Genomic DNA, 23,675 nt, shown 5'->3' with positions numbered 1-23,675 from the left:
TCAGAGTGCTCCCAGAAAATTGGGAGTACGAATTATAGAAAAAACACCAACAACAACCTGGAATTTGGCTGACTTTATAATACCGAACAGAAGGAAAAAATATCCGCAGGTGTCACAGGCTACAGTGCCTGAGCCACCTGTGGCAAAAGATTTAGATCTGGCAAAATTCATGGATTAACGGAAAATTCTGGTCCCCATAGGGCCTCTAGCTGTGACCGGAGGCCCTATGTAGAACTAACAATATTCTGGTCCAGGACAAATGTGCAGAAGGTGATGGCTCTAGTGGATACTGGCGCAGAAACATCGATTATATATGGAGACCCAACGAAATTTAAGGGTAATAGAGTGATGATTGGTGGGTTTGGGGGACAGACTATTCCAGTCACCCAGACGTGGTTGAAATTGGGGGTTGGGCGTCTCCCGCCCCGGGAGTATAAGGTGTCGATTGCCCCAATTCCAGAATATATCTTGGGCATAGACATTCTATGGGGTCTGGCTCTCCAGACAACTGTGGGAGAGTTCAGACTACGGCAGAGGTACATTAGTATCCGGGCAATACGGACAATATTGAGGGGCCGTGCGAAACATGAGCCCATTTGTTTGCCAAAACCACGCCGGATTACTAATGTAAGACAGTACAGACTCCCGGGTGGGCAAGAAGAAATATCAAAAACAGTGCAGGAATTAGAGAAAGTAGGTATTATAAGGCCTGCACACAGCCCATATAATTCCCCCATATGGCCAGTACGGAAGTCGGATGGAACATGGAGAATGACGGTGGATTATAGGGAACTGAATAAGGTCACGCCGCCCATCCATGCGGCCGTACCCAATATTGCCTCCTTAATGGACACTCTTAGTAGGGAAATTAAAACCTACCATTGCGTCCTGGATTTAGCGAATGCGTTTTTTAGCATACCTATTGCTAAAGAATCACAAGATCAATTTGCATTTACGTGGGGAGGCAGGCAGTGGACCTTTCAGGTCTTGCCACAGGGGTACGTGCACTCACCAACATACTGTCATAATTTGGTGGCACGTGACCTGGCTGATTGGAGGAAACCAAACAGTGTGAACCTATACCACTATATTGATGACCTCCTGTTAACATCCGACTCACTGGAAGCAGTAGGGGAGGCAGCAGATTCATTAACTGCCTACCTAAGTGAAAGAGGATGGGCTATCAATCCTCAAAAAGTGCAAGGTCCAGGACTGTCCATAAAATTTCTAGGGGTAGTCTGGTCAGGAAAGACCAAAGTATTACCTGATGCCGTCATAGATAAGGTTCAGGCATTTCCAGTCCCTACAACACCAAAGCAGCTGCAGGAATTCCTGGGTATATTGGGATATTGGCGTTCCTTTATACCTCATTTGGCGCAGCTGCTGAGACCTTTATATAGACTTACCAAAAAGGGCCAATTATGGGACTGGGGGAGAACAGAACAGGATGCTTTTCAACAGGCGAAACAGGCGGTTAAACAAGCCCAGGCACTGGGTATATTTGATCCTACCCTTCCAGCTGAGCTAGATGTTCACGTAACTCAAGATGGCTTTGGCTGGGGCCTGTGGCAACGTCAGAGTTCTGTTCGGACCCCCATTGGATTTTGGTCTCAGGTGTGGCATGGAGCAGAGGAAAGATATAGTATGATTGAAAAACAGTTATTGGCTGCCTATTCTGCATTACAAGCGGTAGAGCCAATAACCCAAACGGCCGAAGTTATAGTCAAGACTACATTGCCAATCCAGGGGTGGGTAAGAGATCTGACCCACCTTCCTAAGACGGGGGTGGCCCAGGCGCAGACGGTGGCACGATGGGTTGCCTATCTCAGTCAGAGGAGTAGTCTATCTTCCTCACCGTTGAAAGAAGAGCTTCAGAAGATTCTTGGCCCAGTAACATATCATAGTGATGCACCAAAACAAACTTCGGTTGCTCCACCACAGAAGAGTCCCGTCCAGGAAGGAAAATATCCTATTCCTGAAGATGCCTGGTACACGGATGGGTCCAGCAAGGGCAACCCAAGTAAGTGGAGAGCAGTAGCGTACCATCCTGCCACAGACACAATCTGGTTCGAAGAGGGGGATGGTCAAAGCAGCCAGTGGGCGGAGCTGCGGGCGGTGTGGATGGTTATAACCAAAGAACCTGGTGATGGTATCCTGAATATTTGCACAGATAGTTGGGCTGTGTATCGGGGGCTCACTCTTTGGATCGCACAGTGGGCCACCCAGGATTGGACTATCCACTCCCGACCGATCTGGGGCAAAGATATGTGGTTAGACATATGGAATACAGTCAAACACAGAACTGTGTGTGTCTACCATGTTTCTGGTCATCAACCCCTACAGTCACCAGGAAATGATGAAGCCGACACACTGGCCCGAGTTAGATGGGTTGAGAACTCTCCATCTGAGAATATCGCTTACTGGCTACATCAAAAGCTGCGGCATGCTGGGCAGAAGACCATGTGAGCAGCCGCTAAAGCGTGGGGACTGCCCGTACAACTATCGGACATCGCTCAAGCATGCCGAGACTGTGACGCCTGCTCTAAGATAAGACCGAGGTCGTTGCCTGAAACTACAGCCCATCTTGCTAGAGGACACAATCCTCTACAGAGGTGGCAGGTTGATTATATTGGGCCTCTCCCTCGGTCTGAGGGGGCGAGATATGCCCTAACCTGTGTCGACACCGCGAGTGGGCTAATGCAGGCCTATCCAGTACCAAAAGCCAACCAGGCATACACTATAAAGGCACTCACAAGGTTGATGGCTGCCTACGGGACACCGCAAGTCATCGAGAGTGACCAAGGAAGTCATTTCACGGGTGCAGTGATACAACGCTGGGCAGAAGAAAATAATATTGAGTGGCGATTCCACCTGCCATATAATCCAACGGGGGCAGGCCTTATCGAACGTTACAATGGTATTCTCAAGGCTGCCCTGAAGACAGACTCTCAGTCCCTGCAGGGGTGGACAAAGAGACTCCATGAGACCCTGCGGGACCTGAATGAAAGACCTAGAGATGGCAGACCCAGTGCCTTGAAAATGTTACAAACAATATGGGCCTCCCCACTTAGGATCCAAATTACGGGCACCGATAATGAAGTGAAACCTCAGATTGGCAATGAGAACAACCTTCTGCTCCCTGCCCCTGAGGACCTAGAACCAGGTACCAATAGAATAAAATGGCCCTGGAAGGTGCAGGTAGGACCACGATGGTGCGGCCTACTTGCACCTTGGGGGAGATTATTGGAGGTGGGGGGTTCGGTAGCTCCTCCGGTTATAGGTACATGGCCTACTGAAATAATGGTTAACACTCCAGTCTTCATTGCTAAGGGGACCCCTATCATGTCTCTGTGGCAGATCAGGACACCCCCTTTGGTGCCTGATATAGTCGTACAGCCACAGACATCGGGTCAAAGGGTTTGGTACAGGCGACCAGGGCGTGCCCCTGTACAAGCTGAAGTGTTAACCCGAGACAGGAATACGGCCTGTATCTTGCCCTGGAAAGCGGATCTTCCCCTCTTGGTACCTCTAAAACACTTGTATTACTCCCCATAAGTCTATGAATCACCAGAAGGAATCAAAACAATACTGCAGTGTTCCAGAGTTGTTATAAGACCATGTGAAGCATCTGGTGATGGTCTAACCGGGACTGATGACACGTAAGATGGACCTGCACTGTATGATTACATGCTTCCAGTAGATACCACCGAGCACTGGCCCAAAGAAGAGTTCGACGGATGCGCCGATCATCACTCATATCAGATTACATCAGCATGCGTTGCAACGGGCAATTATGTAAGCGTTGCGATGTATTGGTCTCTGTATCAAGGGGAACTCACCTTATGGTTACTTGATCAGTGGTTCATGTCGTGAAGGGGTGGAGTGTATGGGAACTGCTGAATCACGGCCTGAACCACTGATTGGTCACCTGAGGTGAGCACCAAGTCAGCCATGGGGGCACAGGTGAAGGTGATATACCTGTGTGGGTGGAAGGGGTGGAGCCTAGTTCCTCCTCTCTCAAACCCCATTTAAGGGCTGACCACCACCAGGGAAGGATCTCTTCTTGGAGATCCCTCCCATGTGGAGTCCTCTGCGAGCCTTGTCATCTTAAAGGTGAGCCATCTTCTCTTTTGTATTACCTGTATAACTGTTTATATAGAACTACTTAAAATATACCATCTTCTATACTATTCCCTGGTGGAGTATCGTCATTAGGAGTTATTTACCCTACACTGTCAATAGCAAAGTAAAAATTAAGGTTCATAGGTTTGCTGTAACCCACATATATAAATTTTTCCAGGTGTTTTATGAGGCTGGAATATGAAAACTGACTTCATTGGACCAGTATACAACAATAACTGTCTGTGTCTCATATGTTCACGATACTTGCAATTTCAAAATGTAATGCACTGCCCGTGAAAATTCTTTGCAGACAGCCATAAAGACTTAATGCTCAATATCATCTACAACAGTAAATCCATTTAAATAACAAATAAAGCATATGAATTTTCAGCAGAGTTCTATTCAAATATGGTAATCTCTCCTAATAATCTTCTCACTGCTCGGTCCCAAATACTTAACAACAAAACAGGAGCATTCAAATAAAAAGAAAAAAAAAGAAGCCATTGAAATTTGTATTAACCACTGTGGAGAGAAGAATTGACTACTTGAAGGCTGGGGAAGGGTGACAAAATGCTTTAGTCCATGACAAACAAGTCCACCACAAGAGGTAACATCCTCCCTACAGTCAGTCTCCAGTAACTGTGATGCCTGTCACAGGAGTAGAAACAGATTCTATCTTACTCCATTCCAAACTCTTCCAAACTGGTTATTAAACTATTTAGCCAAGAAATGACTGACGTTGGCTTAGGGTAGGTATCTCTCAAGTGAGTAGGGCATGTCAGCAGCATTAACTTGCCCTTACCGATCTCTTTTCAGAGACACTTTGTACTTTCCTTTGCTATTTCTGTTTTGCCAGAACTGCTTTATTCCACGGTGACCCATAATTTTAATGAGCAGGTTACATTACCAAAACAGCTGCTTTGTTTATATCTATTCTGCAAAAATACTGAAATAAAATATTTTAAAAGTGGTAAAGAGGACACACAGGACTGTATAACTGCTCTTCCCAGTGCTGCTAACATTTCTCAGTCTGAGAAAGGAAAAGTTGATTCATATTTTGGCTGTTTTCTTAGTATGTAGGGATCCTGAATGACAGAAGGATTCTGGCTGGAAGTACAATGGTGAGCATTTGGACTATGTGCATACAGTATTATGTGAAAATCTCAGCTGTCTCAATACTGGCAAGGACTTACAGATGGTAGGGCCAAGTATTTCCCAAATATAATTGTAAAGGGTAAAGAGCAGTCAGCAACTTTGTTAAGAACTATTATTGTCATTACAATTTCAGCTTTCTTCCTCCAGGACTCAGAATTGGTAAGAAAAAAAAACAAAAACAAAAACAAAAACCAACCAAAACAACAGAACATAATTTGTGAATCTTTAAAAACAAAGAAGAAAAAACAACTCAGAACACAGATACCTATATTCTCTTCCTAATGTCTTTCAATAAATACCATAAATAATGTACTGAATTACATATTTTTCATTTTTTAGGTTCTAATGTTGTGTTTGATATCTGCTGGACTATTGAAACTGAAATAACAACCAATTATCTTGATCCAAAATTAAATTAAGCATTGAAGTGAATAAAAAAAATATATATTCAGAACCTAATAATAAAATTGAAAAAAAAACATACACTTTTCACCAAAACAGAACAAGAACAGGAAAAATGCAGTAACATTAAGGAAACAAAACCATCTGCCTCCTTAACTTCATTTCAGGTATTTGCTGTTCTATAACTACTGACAGCAAAATATGAACTTTTTTTGTGCAGGCCTACAAAACACTTCCACTCTCTTACTAAGGGTGTTTTCAAATTATTTTTTTTTCCAATGCACTTTTTTCACCAACAAGATTCAAATTATGTTCATCATCACCTCTTCCCTCCCCTTCAGAACTTCTGAATATGAGAAAAAAGTGGCCTTAAGTGCCATGAGAAAAGTATAGAATACTGTATGACTTAAAAATGAAATTCAGACCTTTGAAACTCACAGACTTAACCATTGGACATGACTTAATCAGTAAAGAAAAGCACTGGATCTCAGAAGTTATATACTGGAATCAGTAATTTAACTACATGGGAGAAAAAATGAAAGGATCAATAAAGGAATAGTTATTAAGGCTTCATTAGTTTCCTCGTTCTCCCTCTAAAATTATAGTCACTTATAAATACTAAAGAAGCTTTCAATAAAGATATTGAAAGTAACATAAGAAAATTAAAAAAAAACATTAGAAATTAAAATTCCTTTAAATGAAACCACTAGGGGATTATTTCTACATGTCTCAATAGAGGAAGCTTGTAACTATAAATAAATGCTCTTTCAAACTACTATGAGTTATGGAGTTTCCCTAGGCTCCATATTTGATTCACACATTCAACATCCACATGCTTACACTAGTTTCACACATTCAACATCCACATGCTTACACTAGTTTGTATATTCATTTTTTTGCCATAATGTTGTGATGTGTCATTTTTATGCAGATGACACCCAGATTTATCTATCCCTCAATAAAAAATTCTGCAGCAACAGAACTACTGATGACTGATGTCAGTAACTGAAAAGAATTTTGTGAAGATGGTGCAAATAAGAAAACAGCAGGATTTCATCTCCTTTATGTACATTTATTTCATCCTATTTCTAATATAGACAGATGTTACATTACTTGCTTAATTAAAGGATAGTTTTACCCCTATTAAGAAATATGTCTGACTAATCATTTGTACTTAAGAAAAGATCTAAACTGTATGCGTTCCATGAAGGGAATAACATTCAATACAATTTATCTGTTTTGCCTGTTTTTAAGTAAAAATCTATTATTTACCAAGAAACAAATATTCATGTAGAGCAGTGCAATAAATATTATCATACGCTAGAAGAAAATCAAAGAGATGGTTGGGTAGAACATGACCATTGAAAAAGGTCTGGTAAAGCCTTGAAAAATAAATTGATTCCCAAATAAAGGATAATATAAGTCATTACACAACTTTCTAGGCAATACCAGAGTATATTTGCACAACATTCTTCATACAATCCCTCCTGATTTAAACTTCAAAAAAGCCGATACCAATTTCATTGATTTAATGAGAACAAACAATATAAATCAAGTGAATAAAGTCTAGAGTGATCTTTGCCTCTTGGATAAGATGCATTTAGACAGAGAAACAACTGCTGTGATGATTTATGTTAGAAACTGAGACGTATGCTTTAAGTAGCACAGTTAAAGCTAAATTTAATCTTACGTTTCTGATTTGTCTCCTCTTTTAAAAGCAAAACTGAAACAACATTCCTCTACATTTGTAGTAGAGGTAACAAAGTGAATAAGTGCTCTCCTATGGAACTAAAAAATAAGGACAATTTCTTTAGGACTCAGATGCAATACAAGTGAAAAACACAACTCAAAAATCTCCTGGATATCCAACAGGCCACAAAGAATAGTAGTGTTAATATCACGCTGTTGGTGAAAGCGAAATGGAGTGACAGGTATTTAAAGTGCTTGCAAGTGTAGTATGTAGTTGGAAAAAACTTTGAGGTACCAACAGGACATCTCCCAGAATATACATATGTATATACTTGCATAGATAGTATAGTTGTACATACCACTGTAACAGTGGGACTATAGTATCAATATAATTTCTGCCTGAGAAAACTATAACTTCATACATAATTAACATGGGAGGAAAATGACAGAAACAGCTTCTAATCCACCATAGTTTGATACAGAATGGATAGTAAACATCTTGCAATATGAAGGGAGTTACATCTTCCCCTCTGCAAGACAGTCTCCAGTTTGGATATGGGACCTATTTCGGGAATTTACTATTTCTAATTTGAGGGTCATGATTCTTAGAAGTAAGAAGGAATGCACTTTTCAACAGGCAGACAACAGAGGGATGACTTGCTTCTCCTTCTGCAACAGTAGCTGCCTTCAAAAATCTACACTTTTAATATAATATTGCCACACACATTCATGCCATTCTCAATGCCAAAGCAACTATCATAGGTACCCATCTAAATTGTGAAGGGTTAAAGCGTCAAATATTTAGCTATGTGAGGTTAGTGGGGCAGCTGTGGAAATAACTTTGTAATAGCAAATGACACTGAGTGTATCAGAGAAGTGAAAAAGTGGAGCATAGAACTCCACTCCTCAACTAATTACATTTGAATGAAGTTACTTGGCCTCTCTCTTTCACCTGCTGACTGAAAATTGACATGTCATTAGCAGCTATGATAAGACCAGAGAGCCTGGAAAGACACTGGCAGCAATACCAATGGCCAAGATGTCACAACAGCACTTCTTAAGAGGTCAAGAAGTCTTCAAACTAGTGCTCTGATAGAAGAAACGCTCATTTACAGAGTTATGTTCAACAAATCTGGTCTGCTGCACTAAGGAACAGTCTACAAAATGAATCAACCTTAGTCACATAGCCTGAGATATTCAGGAGGCATCTTTGTTCTCTGTTTCATCAAATTCAGTGCCCATGCACAATCCTCTTCAAGCTTAATTGCCTGCTTTTATTTCAAACTCCTCAGAACTAACCTTCAAAATATCACACGAGAAATTCATGAATGTGAGTGCCTTGTGGCAACACCTGTCCACTGGTAACCCAAATCAGGAACCTTCCTTCTATGCACAAATTCAAGTATTTCCTCCTTCTGAAGCCCATCAAAAACTTTTCATGCTGTTTCTTCAAGAGCACAGAAAGCATAAAATAGAAATACCAAAACCATGGGAAAAAATAAAAAATAAACCAAACTTCCTAATCTGGAACTGTGGAGTTTCTGGCCTTTGAGACTCTGTGGCCCTTATATACATGCTGGCTTGGATCAGATGACCTTACAACCTAAGCCGATCCTGAAGCACAAAGTAAGGATGATTTGAGTATAACATCTGCTTCACATTCCTTAACAGAAACAGCCTTGAACAAAGACTAAGAAAATACTTAAAAAGAGAACCAAATGAAATGTTTTAGAACAAAGGCTCTAATGGTAATGGTGTGTTTATAGACAATCCTACAGAGAGAAAAAATAAATAGGATAGAAGGCCAACAGGAGGATGGGTTTTTTGTTTCTGTTTGTTTTGTACTAACCAAGTCCGAACAAAATTTTTATGGGATAAGTGGTTTTCAGAAAGGAAAATGACTTCAGAAAGAAAAGATGAAGATCCATAAAGAGGATCATAGACATAAAAGTTCTAGACTTCAGGAAGACATATGCCAAAATAAGCTCTTTCCACAAGAAAACATTCCCTCAGTTCTGAATTGCTGTTTTCAATGCCATGTAAGGTAATTGCCTACCAGTAAGTATTCCACTTCAAAGGGAGTAGGAACAGATCCCTCTTTTAGCTTAGACAGAGCAGTATGAAAAGCATTAATAGGCCAGATACTTTGTCTTCCACCACAGGAAATTAAAAGTTGGGTCCTCAATGTTTTCAAGCTAAAAGATATGACAATGCAGGACTGACTTCTTGGTGGATATTGGAAACCTTCACCACAGGGTTATTGAGGACCAAAGGAAAAGCTGACTTCCTAAAGGCACAGTGCATCTGCTTAAGAAGACTCCTAAGACATGCATAGCTACAGGTTATAATATTTTGCCTTATTACAGCATCAAACTCAGTTTACTAAATATAGATTCTTCTATTTATTCAATACGCAAGTGCATTTCTAAAATAAGGTTGTGTTAATGTTCACTGATGAGTGGGGCCCATGAGTACTTCTGAATCATTTTGTAATTCCTGTGCCTGCAGGGCAGTTTTTGTTTCAATGGTACTATATGGGTACATGAAACAATTGCTGAATACTTAGAAGATTATGCTTATTTGCACTGAAAGTTTACTACCACGGATACGTTTTGTTTTTCAGTTTGTTTTTAGCATTGATTATGAATGTCTTAAGCTCTTGACCATTGTTAAACAATGTCACATTAGAATATAAGACAATATGGAAAAGAATAAAGCTAACTTCATAGCATGCACAAATACGTGAATTATATTTTATGCTTTCTCCTTGCTCATGACATCCAAAGCATGCAAAGAAAATAAAACACCATGCTCTTACGGAAAGCCATGCAAGGGTATAAAAAAACCCTGAGCTATATTTTAGTTATTGATTTCATCACTATAATATATAAACACTACCAGTCAGATATGTTTTCTTTCATTATTATTGCTCTACATCTTCAAGCCTGACAATTTACAAAGGCTGCTCTGAAAGTAATCCTTCCTATTTTATTACATTTATCCATGATGTCAGAGGCAGATGTTGATGGTATGGCAGCAGAGGTTGAAACTTCCCACCAGTATTCTGTTATATAATGTCATGGTGCAAATGATGGCAGAAGAGGGGCAGTCTGACATAATGGCATCTGACATGGAAGTGAATATGAAGCAAAGGTGTGTCATTGAGTTCTGCCATGCAGAAAAATGGCATCTACTGACATTCACTTGCTGAATGTTTATTACCAGTCAGTGGATGGGAGCACAGTGGGGCAGTGGGTGGAGCATTTCAGCAGTGGTGATAGTGGGTCACCTCCACTGATGCAGATCTTTACAAGTGTGGCATGCAGACTCTTGTTCATTCTTGTCAAAAATGCATATCTAACAGTAGTGTCTGCGCTGAAAAAATAGTGTCTTATAGCTGAGAATTTGCTCTATCAAATAGTTATTGAGCTTTTTCTATCTTGTTGTTTCCATGGAAAGAAGGCATTACTTTCAGAGGAACCTATGTATATAATTAACAAATAGCATAGATGTGGGAGTTCTTAACTTCAGAGCTGCTTCGATCAAAGCATAAGTGCTTCTTTTAAAATATGTTGATTATCAAGCAACTTTATCTACCAGAAACTTCAGGCAGATTTTAATAAACATGCCTTTTCAGGATTTTCTATGAAAATATATGTTCATAGATGCATACATATGCATGTACATATGTATATACAGATATAATGTATATACATTACATTCTGAAAATACACTTACATTCACTACATTCAGAAAATGGTTTTGGCACAACTGACCTTAGATGTTTAATTCTGAAAGATATCTTTCATTGTCACACTGATTTGTGACAATTACCTTGCTAGCCTGAAGTCATAAATCTTTGCAGAAATTTTAGTATGATTTTATATATTGGCATACCATCAGAAATAGTGAGATGATCCTTTTATAGTAGTGTGAAAAGATGAGGGCTGCTTAGGAGACACATGTTCATTTATGTTGTCTGTTCAGACATTTACGACTATTTTTAGAGATAAAAATTATAAATTACTTTTACATATTTATGAACAATTTTATGTAATATTCAAATTCCTACTAAAATGTCATTAACATCCCTTTCTTATTATAATGCAAGTTAGAAACCTAACTAAAATGAGCTTAGTTTTGCTTTTCTCCTAAAAATTCCCTATATTTAAGCACCCAGCAAAATACAGTGGTAACTGATAAACAATGAAAACAGTCTGAACTTAGGGGCAATTAGAAAATAGAAAAGAAAAAAAACACGCACAAAAAAAACAACACTTACCTATTATACCATGAGATCTAAAAACATCTGTGTCAGTTTCAACAGCAGGAAAAAAAAGATATAATATATGGGCTACAAAACCATGCTTTGTATACTGAAGAGCACAAGCAAGAACTCACCTCTACCTTTGTTCTTTGTAGCAGCCACTGGAAGCAAGGAAAAGATTGCACAAGAAGAAGAGAACAAAGATAGATTAGATAGAAGTTTGAGTAAGAAAGAATACAGAGAAACTTTATCGCTATTGATTCAAAGCTAACAAACACTGTCTCTAGGATTATTTGACCCATTTGAGACAGTACAGTTCTACGAGATAGTTCAGATCTATAATTCTGTCAGAAGACCTGTGCTGCTACACTTAGAAAATATATCACAAGACGCACTCAAGAAGCATGGCAATGACTGTTGAAAAATCGTGTACCATTAATCACAAATAGTTGAGAGCATACGCACACATTTCTGAATTCTAAAATTACAGCACAATTTGCCTTCCTTAAAGCTCATTCTGAAGAATCTACAAATCATATGTCATCCTTTTGTTCTGGCTTCTTGAAATGTAAATCTCTTGTAAAGCTATTTAAAGCAAACATCAGTTAAACTGCAGCAACTTGGATTATTCATAGTCTATGTTATATGATCATTGGGTTTTCTTCATTGAAGCATGTATCTTCAGACTGTTCTTGCACCCTGAGCGTGCATCCACTCATGGTAATGAATACGCAAAGCAAGTGGAGCAGACAATACCTTAGCAGTGATCAACATTCCTAATCACAGAAAAAGAGTAAGGCAAAACAGCCTTTCTTATATCCCTCCAAGCAACACTGCTTCATACTACTATTATTTGCAAAGGCACAAAATGGTCATAATAACGAAGACAGGAACTTAAAGTGTTGACTTTCCATCTTCCCTGCCTCCAAAACCAACAGAATAATTATTTTCTCTTTTCTGAGGCTCACGGCTAATGTTACACAACGTTAATCAGCAACCAAAGTGAAAATATAATCACTCTGTTAGCTGTAAATTACATAAAAGATACTATCCAGAAGTCTTTAAACTCTCACATGCATTGTGAAAATGCATTCACGAAACAGGTACCTTCCTCTTCTCAAAATCCTCTTTATAATTCTTTCTTGGAAAATACAACTATGCTACAGTTCGAAAGTAGCTATACTTGTGATCAGAATGCAAAGGAGAAAGACTAAATCATCTCTCTGTACACTTTGCTTATCTCATTCACACCTTTAGGTTTTCAGTCTTTTTTTACTCCTTCTTTTTCCTTTTTACATTAGTGTGGTGTCTCAACAATTGGTGCTTGCTAAGGCAATCAAGGAGAGTATGGCACTGATGCCCAAGTTGCACATATGTAGACATCTTAAGAAAAAAATAAAAATAAATAGATTTCTAATTTTATGAATGTCAATTCTCTAGATTTTTGTTCACCTCCACAGACTCCACACCTCTACTTCCAAAAGTACTATTCTACATTGTCACTGCTATCCTGGCCAGGAAAACAAAACTGATACAGCAGACCTATGATGTATGAAATCAACATTACTCCATGGAATGACTCTGCTATGGGGACATACAACAAATGCAGATACTTCCACAGTGCTATGGTCTTACAATTATTTTTCCATAGGGCTATTTAACAAGATGTAGCTTCAAAAAATCCAGTAAATCTTACACACACTAAATATCACTTCAGTAGTAAACAAAATTAATGGTGCCATTCTAATTTTATAGTTTCTCCTTCATGCAAATATAAGTTGATAATGAATGCACTGAGTTTGAAACGTTCATTTTCTTATAATTCCAATTCTTTTTCAGTCCTGAGAATAATATACATGTGAAGACATTATCAATTCAAGCCAGAATCGTGATTTAAACTTAACAAAGACCGGGAGTAAATCCCCCCAGGTAATTTAAAAGCAAAAGGAAAATCTGTATTTATTCATTCAGAATATAAAGGTACATAAAATATGTACATGAAAATTAAATAGGTACCTTAATCATTCAGAAAAAAATATGTATATACATACATAATAGCAATACAAAAATTAAAAATATGTATGTACATATATATTACAAAAATCTAACAATTATATGGTTATATGGCTTAATTTTGAAGCATGAACACTAGGTAGAGAATTATTATCTACCATCTATTAGTAAATAAAGATAAGTCAGAAATGAGGTTGTGCATAAGTGGAAGTAGGACAGGTTACTAAGCTTGTTAGACCAATTATAACGCTCTGCATATTCACTGATAGAGAACTAGATGACAGTAACCTTCTTAAAAATGTCATGTTCAATACTTGTAAGTTTTTCCATTGACAGCAAGGTCCAATTACAAGTCAATTCGTAAAGTTCAAACTGCACAACAGCCAAATTAGCTACAAAATGTCTTTCAAAATATAATTCTGCCTACTGCAGGGAAATAGCAGGGGCTGTTTCCATCAGTGACCCATTTTTTGATACCTAGCATGAGGAAAATTTCCTTTTTCTTATTGTCAATGATGTTGGTATTTCTTTTTCCAAAGGCGAAATATTTTTTCTCTCTTCCTTATCTTTCTTGTTGATGTACGCAAAGAGGATGTTATTTTTAAGCTATATGTTTGGAAATTTTTTTCCATCTCTTCATCCTATCATTACATGAAAGGTCATAGGAGGAAACAAGCCAAGATGTTTCATTTGAGCATCACTAACACTGAAAATTAGCAGAGAGAAGCTGATCTCTTGGTCAGAGCACCTGACATAGGATAGCTCCGCTTTTCAAGCCATTGGAGTCAGTTAGTAATGATCTGTGGGTTTCATGAAATAACATTACTTTTGCAATATCTACACACACTTCACACTGTCTTCAGTAAGTCAATTATTTCTCTGTACTTCACAAAACCACTTTCAAAATGGAAATAAAATATTCCACTTGTCTCCATCGTGACATCCTTGCTGTACAACTGAAGATAAAAACACTCCAAGGTATTGAGTCTCCTTCTCAAAGTAGTAAACTGTCAGAGTACTAATTAAATTTGAAACTTATTTAATACAACTAGAGTGGATTAGAATGGCCAGTAATTATTTATCGATATGATGTAAGCTGAAAACTGGAATTTAGGTTATTAAGTTGGTATTTACTTTATTTAACTAACCTAACAAGTAAAACAGGAAATGAACGATCAGGAAAGCCTTAGAAATATTTCACCAAGTTCAGGTATTTCTTTAAAAATCTGAGTACATTTCTGAACACATTATTCTTTGATCTGTTCGGCCCAAACTTTCTTAATAAATTGATTCTGGATAGAGAGGCATATTACAGAAAAATCTGAACAATTACCTTTGTTGGAATATAAGGATTTTTTTTTAAATACAGAAGAAGACAAAAAGAAGAAAGGCCACATTCTCTAAAGTGAGTCTGAAAGACATGACAGACTAATAGATTTCTAGGTATTACTGAGAAAAAAAAATCTCTTGTATTAAGCCCCAGTTCTGTCAAGAATAAACAATATCTTAACTTCTGAAGTCTCTCCCAATTTATGCAAAACAAAAGGGTTGGCTGTTAGGGGAATATCTAAGAGTGAGAGAATTACGGAGCAGCAGGATTTCAAGGTTAGAGATCTCAGGAAATTCTCCTCTGGAAGATCAGGAAAGGGGATGAAAGTTGTACCAAGTTCTGAATCACAGTAGTTAATTTTCACAGAAATAAAGTTTTTTTTATAGCGTCTTAAAATCAGAAAAACATTTTTGCTGTAGCTCTTACTACTGAGACAATGTGTTTAAAAATCATTGTATGTAAAACCCTGGGTTCAATTCTCAAAAATCGTAATACATCCCTACTCTCAAATTTCAATAATATATTGCCTTATTTTTCTGTGATATATCTTTCCAACTCTTTGGTTTTTTGGGGTTTTTTTTTTTTTTTGTATGCCTACAATGGATAAATTACATTCTTTGATAAATGGTGGCTACAAATTGTTCAATACCTTTTCCACTCTCAGCTGTTCAATTCTGTGAACATTTTCAGACAGATTTGATATAGCATTTATTTTATTTTTCTCTTATATGTGATTCATTATTTGATTTGAGATTCTGTCTTTAGGAAAAAAAAAGAATCACATCCTTCTAATTATTTCAATCGTTCAGTAAAAATAAAAACAGGGAGAAAATATTTCTCCCAGATGTCTAGACTTCCTAACTTCTTATTTCAGAAAATAAAAAGAAATAAAAAAATGAAAGATTTGACATCAGCATCCTGTTCTTATTTCATCCATTATATGTATTAAGAACACAATTAGAGGAAAAAGTAGTGGAATACCTAAATGTTGGAATGATCAAATAGCTCTTCACAAGAAAAGAAAAAGATGGAAGTTATAAATCACACTGCCTTGATTTCCTCCTGAATACAGTTCTTGCAAATCTGATCATCATCTCATCTTTAAATAAAAAAAAAATAAGACATCAGCAGGCTAGGGGGTAGGCATATTTACTCATCTGTATTTTTACTCCAGTTTTAAAAACATTTGCAATGAAGGAATACCTAGAATAGCCAAAAGCATCAAAGCATGTTCTAAAATTTCTAAAGAGAAGATCTAATTTTTACTCTACTTAGTTTAGGATTTTCCTTTTAATTTTACAATGATAATGTCAACGATGTTACCTTTTCCCTTTCGATAAGCTGATGGATTACCACTGGTCATTTAGGTCACCTAAATGTCATCTCTGCTTGACTAACTGGAAAATCTCCTCTGTGTGACAGAAGGCTTTGCGGGATCATTTTCTCAAGAGAATAACGCAAATTATTATGCTCTCAGAAACTGGGTAAGAGACCCATTGAAAACAAAGATAAGAGTACATACTGTAATGCATCATTCTTTGTAGTCTACATTTTAGAATAGCATTTTTCAAAAGCCACTGAAGGAGAAAGAAACACCATGATAACAAAAAACAAAACAAAACAAAAACTACTGAGTGAGATTTTGGGTATCCTGCATTCAGGAAGATATCGCTGCCTATTCTCCATGATGAGCTGATGACAGAATCATAGGTCCTTGAGAGTTTTTTGAGAAAAGAATTTGATGTTGAAAAAAAATAATGTATCTACCCTAGCTAATGTCCCTCCTACACAGTCAATTTTAACCTATAGGCAAGACAGGATTCAAAAACTTTGTAAGCCAATGTGCAGATCTTAACAATAAAGCAGTACCACAAATCCCGGCATCAAGCTAACCTACAAACTGAGTACACATTCCTGGCAATAATACTCAACTCTTCTGTAATTAAATGACTAACAGAAAATCAAAACAGCAGCTGTCAAGTGTGTATTCACTGTGCTCTGTGATAAACAGACACATTTGAGAAGTTGTTTTTAAAGAACACTTTTCTGTATATAATGCAGCAGCCCTAGAAACTCTATAAAATTAAATATTACTTTATGGAACCTTGAAAAACAATGTGAAAAATGAGCACAGGTTCCAGCACTTTGGTTTTCCACCCACCAAACCACTCCAGAATTCAGTGCTAGGAAATGAAAAAATATTTTCTGGTGTTCAGAATATTTTATTTTCAGGCCAACAGAAAACAGACTTGTAAAACAGCAATTACTGAACACAGATAATGAGAAGAAATTTGAATACTGAAATTAAAGAACTAAAAGGGCTATGAGCATCTTTAAAATGACCTAATATAATGCTAAATTCTTTAAATATTTAAATCTGTGACTAGATTGTCACATGCAATGACTTTTATTTTCTTGTAATGACAAAATATGTATGAACATGCAGCTACATTGTCTTTCTTAAAAGTAGACTATAAATATAATAATTTTACTCTTGATAGTTATCATAATTGGCACAACGGAGATCAGCAGAAGCATCCTATAATACAGACATCACTAGAGTTCAGGATTTCAGCTGTAGCTGATTCACATTAGCAGTCAAAGACACATAACACAGTACATTACTGTATAGTGAATCTTGAAGATGATAATCATGCCCTGAAGGCTCCTCTTAAAGGCATCAAGATAACATGATTTGCCTGTCCTCAGTGCTAACTTTATGCATATTATAATACAACTGGACATATAATTTCTATTAGCAATGCAAGTTGCAATGAACTGATTTCAGCGTAAGTTTCCATAAAATATCACATAAACTTCACTTGCAAAGAAATTATATAGATTGTAAACAAGAGTAAATACATTTTTTAAATTCCATTTAATCAAAGTAACAGAATATTTTAAGATGGAAATATAAAAACAAAAATAACTCCAAAGAAGTAAAATGAAGCACTGCATAAGGTTAAGTGTGGTTCTGTCAGGCAGACACAGACACACTCCGTTCTGCCCTCAGATCTTTTTACAGGCATCTCAAAACTTAAACCATAAACTTGAAAAGCTCTGATTCTTTTTTATTTGAAAGTTTTGATTCAGCAGGTGAACTATCACCATTTTTCATCATGCAAAATGCTCAGTTTCTGTGCTTATGTCACATCTCCAGAAAGAGCAGAAAGGAAACTGTCTTGCTTTGGTAATCTATGCAAACTTATTTGCAAACTTACATCAAGCATCTGGAGCTGGTTTGGCTTAGGTTTCTTATCACATCTGCAGATCAATGCATGCAAACACTTCAGACTGCATTCGCCATTTTGTTCAAACCAAGAGTAACTCTGACGTTCACAGTTGGTTTTATTTTTTCTTTTTAAATGTGTAACCTATCCTATATCATTACAGGAAGATACTTTGTGAGTCTACTATGCTCCTATGTAATGTTTGCCACACATGGCCCATAGCTTTGGCGACTCACAAAGCTTTAAGAGTCACTGTCATTGGAAACAATCCCTTCCATAACTAGTATGAAAAAAGAAACTTGTAGACAAGGGCAAGAAGCTAGACAGGCAGACTAGCATTTTCCCTATGTTACCTGGATGCAGAATTAATTCACCTACTCTATACCCTAAGAAGGTCTTGGAATGGAAAATGTCTTTCATTGTAGTTCCTTTCCTTTTTTGCTTTGTGCTTATTTTAGTATCACAGCCCATGGTATCCCTGCATTAAAAGCATTACACTGCATCCATAATACATCACCTGTATGAAGTGCTTTCTTAATAAGGTTAAAGTATGTACTAAAGGACACCAGGACAGCAAGTGAAACTTGTAGAAACAAGTGCATATCTTAAAGGATATAGAATTAAGCCCTTACATGGAAAATACAGATTATTCATTTCCCAATTATTATTAACTTGGCCTTTTACAGATATTAGAGGACAAACCTAAGATAGGATAATTAACAAGAAACAAAAAAATAAATAAAGTGTAGAGCTCTGCTGAAAGAATTTTCATAAATATAGATGGATGTTTGAAGCTAAGTTCTTCTTCAGCTGGAGAATGGGAATTCTAAAAGTGACCCTGGGTGATGATCTTATTCAACTTTTAAAAATTCTACACAGAATTTTTGTCATAATGTCCTTACAAATACTGCAGTTGTTAAGTCAGGAAAGTTCTACTCCTTGTCATGACCTGATATCTAGTAGGCATTCTCCTGAGGACTTTTTAAAGAGCAGCTTTCAATATTATGGAAGATAGTAACTATTTTGGATCTAGTGAGTCATATAAGATAATTTAGAAATATTAAGTGCACAATAGAGGAAAGATCTATTTTCAGAAATGTTATATGTATCTCTAATGTTAGGTTAAGATATAAGTTCTGTTTCAATTCCTATTATATATATTAACTTTAAATTAAAATGGATCATACTGTTATACACATTAAAATTATACATTAATTCCTGAGGAGTAATAAAACAATTTTTTACAGGAAGTTTTCATTTATCAAACTATCTTAAAAGCCTTTACGTTAACCTACAAAGTAATAAAAACATTAAAATATAATTGCATTTTTAATGTGGAATTCTGTACTTTCATGGAAAGAATGCTGAAAATGTAATAGCAAATCATTTATTGAGGGGAATTGTAAAAAAACATAAATAAGTTACACCAAAGTGGTATCAACTACATTCTGAAACACATCTATTTTCAAAGACCCAGTCATTTACTCTCAAAACACAGGGTACCAAGTCAAATTTCTTTCCAAACAAATTAATTTGAATTCCAAGCTACAGACACCAATGCATAGAATCTTTAAAGCCAAGTCAAGAAGATGTTGGAAGTTTACATAAAAAGATGAATTATAATTGACAGACAGCAAAAAGTTCTTCAAAGTCAACAAGAAAAAATAATAGCTAGGGAATTATAAAAGATGAAATAAGAGAGAAAGATTATAAAAAGAAAAAGCAAGATTTAAGGAAAAGAATGGAAAAGACTAAAATAAAGATCTAGATCGGCTAGTTCAGAGAACCAAATGCATGAAAATTTCAAAATGTTGGACTTGCATTCACCTGTATTTTCAGCATTCATTACTGAAGAAGTATTTCTACAGATGATAAGAGATAAGAGTATATAAAGAGATATTCTAAGATTCTACATCTACATTCTAAATACAAAAGAAATAGTTGGCATAACAGCATGATAAGAAAGTTCCTTATCTTATCAGTTACCTTCTTACTGTCAGTAAGATTAATCTCTCCTGTGCTCCTTGCTTCTAACACAGTTACAAGGTTGTTATGTTACTTATACTGGGGAAAAGAAAATACTTTCTTATACAGGAAATGAGCGTATGTATAATGCACTTCTTACTCCTCACTCTTGCTTCTCATATTTCTTTCTACCTTCATTTTAGTGAAGATGTAGAATTTAAAAACATATGAACGTATTGAGTATACCTAGGTATTTTAAACTATATGTGTGTGTATCATCTTTTATATATCAAATATTGTATATGCGTAATTTTAATATATTGCTATGGAAGATAACCATATTTTATTAAATAAATATGCATTATATTCCGTAAAATAGTATATAGAGCAATATGTGATATACTATATATGTGTGTTTATACATATACTTTACTAAATGTAAAGTTCAATGCATACTGGTATATTTTAACGACAATGAATAAAATCAGTGTTAAGTAATGCAATTGATCAACTGAAAACTGATAAACGAGAATACTTTCATGGCATAATTTCCAGAATCTCCTGAAAATATTTATTTTAAGAAATTAAAAAACAAACAAAAGCTCCAAACACTTAGATGTAGTCAAAGTAAATGTTCACTGGAAATGATGCAATTCATATACTCACTCTTTTAATTATGACTTCTGAAGTATTCTCACTACTCTTATTTTGTGATGAAAAATAGTTACATAAAAGCAAGTCATCTATGAACCCTTTGAACTGTAAACAAACAAACAAAAAAAACAAATAACATCTTTTTGAGTCTTTAAAGTATTTTGATTTATAACATGAGTTTTAAAATGTCCTGGAGAAACATAGTGGATAAATAATTAGCAAAGGTATTCCTCAGTATTGTGAACTGAATCCTTCTTGGAAAACAAAGCAAATGAACTTTAAACTAGCTGACAAGGCAGACAAACAAACTACTACATAGTTCTCACTTATCCCTTGATATCTCTGCCAACACATGTCTTCTAGCCAAAATTATTACACAAATACAATGAGCTGAACACTTTGTAACAGAGTAATACTTATATGTATAGTTCAGATTCAATCATTACTGGAAATAGACAAAACATTTTGAAATACCATCTACTTATAGCAAAAATGATGGTTTTTGAAAGAAAGAATGCAAAAGGAAGCTTGTGTTGCTATGTTGGTTTTGCTCTTGGAGCACAGCTAAGAGAGATTTGTAGCTCAGTGAATGAGAAGCAGGAAAGTCTCCAGCTGTGAACATGTGCTCTGAGATACTCACCCAGGTCCCTAGCAGCTAGTTGGGTAATTTTCCAAATTACTGTAACATGCCCAGGCCTTGCCCACCTCTCGGAGCAGGCCAGCATAGACAGTAATGACACACGTATCTCCATTCATTTCCTAGGAAACCCATGAAACCTTTCAAGGATAAGTCAATTTCTGAGACATTCATACAGGCACGCCATTTCATAACCAGTACAGCTCTTCCTGTTTAGAAGACGCTCTCACATGCAGTCAGTCACAGCATAAATGGAAACTGGCAATATAATAACTATGACTACTCCTTCTTAAAAACCTCATAAACCTTCTCTTCAAAGAGATTTATGAATAATTTGAACTAAATAATTCATGGCACTGCAGATGCCAGTCCAAATCGCCTCTTGCTTTTTAAGGTTTCAGTTTGTAGATGTGTGATCAAAAACCTTCATCAGTCATGATAGTGGCATTTGTACTCACTCCAAACAAACCACATTTGCATCTGAATGTTTTTTATTGAAATGAGAGATATAGTATGCAAGCCAAGTTTCAACAAAAAGGCATTTTAAGCTATTTAAATTCAGTCAAATTAAAGGTTGAATGCAACCTAAAACGTCTACTCTCAGAACAGTGATTTGACACATCATAAGTAAGAATGACTTTGTTAGAGTACCTCAACACTTGCTGAAAAATGTTATATAGCTCCTCAGTAGTGCTGCCTCTTGAGGAATATTAAAGTCCTGCATATAAAGTCATGAAGAGAAGCTTAACAGTTCAAAAACTTCACTAGTACACCTGTACACGTGACCAAGAAGGTAAAAATGTTTCCGTATGAAGTCAACACTAACCTTTAAGAATGTAACAGTCAAGAACTTCCTACAACAGTTTTGAGAAAATTTATACCTGCCTAATATATTACATTCTCACCCTGTTGTATGAATCACATCTTCTAGGTAAAGGTGAGGATCAGTCTTTGCAACATCCACTGAATAACTTTACACCTAACATTTAAAAATATACAGAAATGTCAAACTGAAGAAATCAGCATCAATAGCTCAATCATTCAATGTGTAAGAACTCACAGGAAATTCACCTTGTATTTCAGGACATGTTAGCAAGAGAAAAAGCCATACAACTACGTTAAATAATTTGTTGTTACCAAAATAAATAAACAAACAAGCAAATAAATAAATAAACAGATAGATAATATTCAGTTTCAAAAAGCTAGTTAAGAGCAAAAAAATGGCATTTGGTTACGAGCTTTAGTAGGTATAAATGAGATAATTCTTTTAAATTGTCAAGTTGTACTGTAAAGCCTCTACAAAAACCAACAAAATACACCACCAACAACAAAAACAAAACAACACAAAGTCTTCTAACTGCACTTTGCAATTACACAGCCAGTGAAAGAAGGCAATTATCAAGTACGATCCTATATCAAATCATGTCACAGTTTAAACTTATAATTTGAAGTACATCTCTGGCTGGTTTTTGTTATGTTCTGTTTTAAATAAGAACATACCAGTTTACTTTGCAGAAAACTCCAGAAGATAGTTTTCCAAAGTACATTGTATAACTTGAGGTCTTTGTCTTATACCCTTATATTTAAATAAATAATTAGTATTTGCACCATATGTAAGATACAATACCATAATCCCAATCATCCAATTTTATTATTTTTCATATTCAATCTATACAAACATTTAGAGAATGCTTGATTTTAAGAGATCACTAATTTTTATATGGAAACATATTTACATAATTAATTAAAAAAATAAGAAGTACATACTCTAGAAATCAAGGCTATTCCAAAGCACAAAGGTACAGACTTCACAAGAAAACAACAGGGAATGACTTGTGGCAGACTATCACAACATAGCACCAACAATATGAATACTAATGAATGAAGCTAAGGAATTATGCTGGAGCATCATATATTGGAAGATGACACTGATGAGGGCAGATGTAGAAAAATGATTATCAACTTCAGACCCCTAGAGCAGCGTGAATGAAATCACATCCCTGTGTTCTGGGAAATAAAACAAGCAACTTAGATAGAAATAAAGACAGCCCTTAATTATCTAAAAGTAAATTGGGAGCAGCCCATGATAATTCAGAAGTGCCATTATTATAGAACACAATGCAGAGTTAATTCAGAAATCAGTTTGTTCAAAAACATCAACAGCTGGGTTTAATAATAGATACGATGAATCAGAAATGAAGAAAAGCTTGA

The 23,675-nt window shown here is 36.2% G+C and overlaps 1 protein-coding gene across 2 annotated transcripts in view; it reads right to left on the bottom strand.

Annotated features, from left to right (window-relative positions):
• Positions 1 to 23,675, bottom strand: part of CADM2 (cell adhesion molecule 2) — a 603,584-nt gene that overhangs the window by 214,888 nt on the left and 365,021 nt on the right. For both annotated transcript variants that reach the window (XM_065741859.1, XM_065741860.1), the window contains exon 2: positions 11,770 to 11,796. In XM_065741859.1, coding sequence (XP_065597931.1) covers positions 11,770 to 11,796 — 27 coding nt within the window. The remainder of the gene's footprint in view (positions 1 to 11,769; positions 11,797 to 23,675) is intronic.

The sequence above is a fragment of the Cyrtonyx montezumae genome, unplaced genomic scaffold, assembly GCF_038088225.1.
Source record: "Cyrtonyx montezumae isolate F1298 unplaced genomic scaffold, pur_monq_1.0 scaffold_3, whole genome shotgun sequence".
Taxonomy (NCBI): Eukaryota; Metazoa; Chordata; class Aves; order Galliformes; family Odontophoridae; genus Cyrtonyx; species Cyrtonyx montezumae.
The sequence above is the reverse complement of the archived record's forward strand: the minus strand, read 5'-3'. Positions and strand labels throughout refer to the sequence as shown.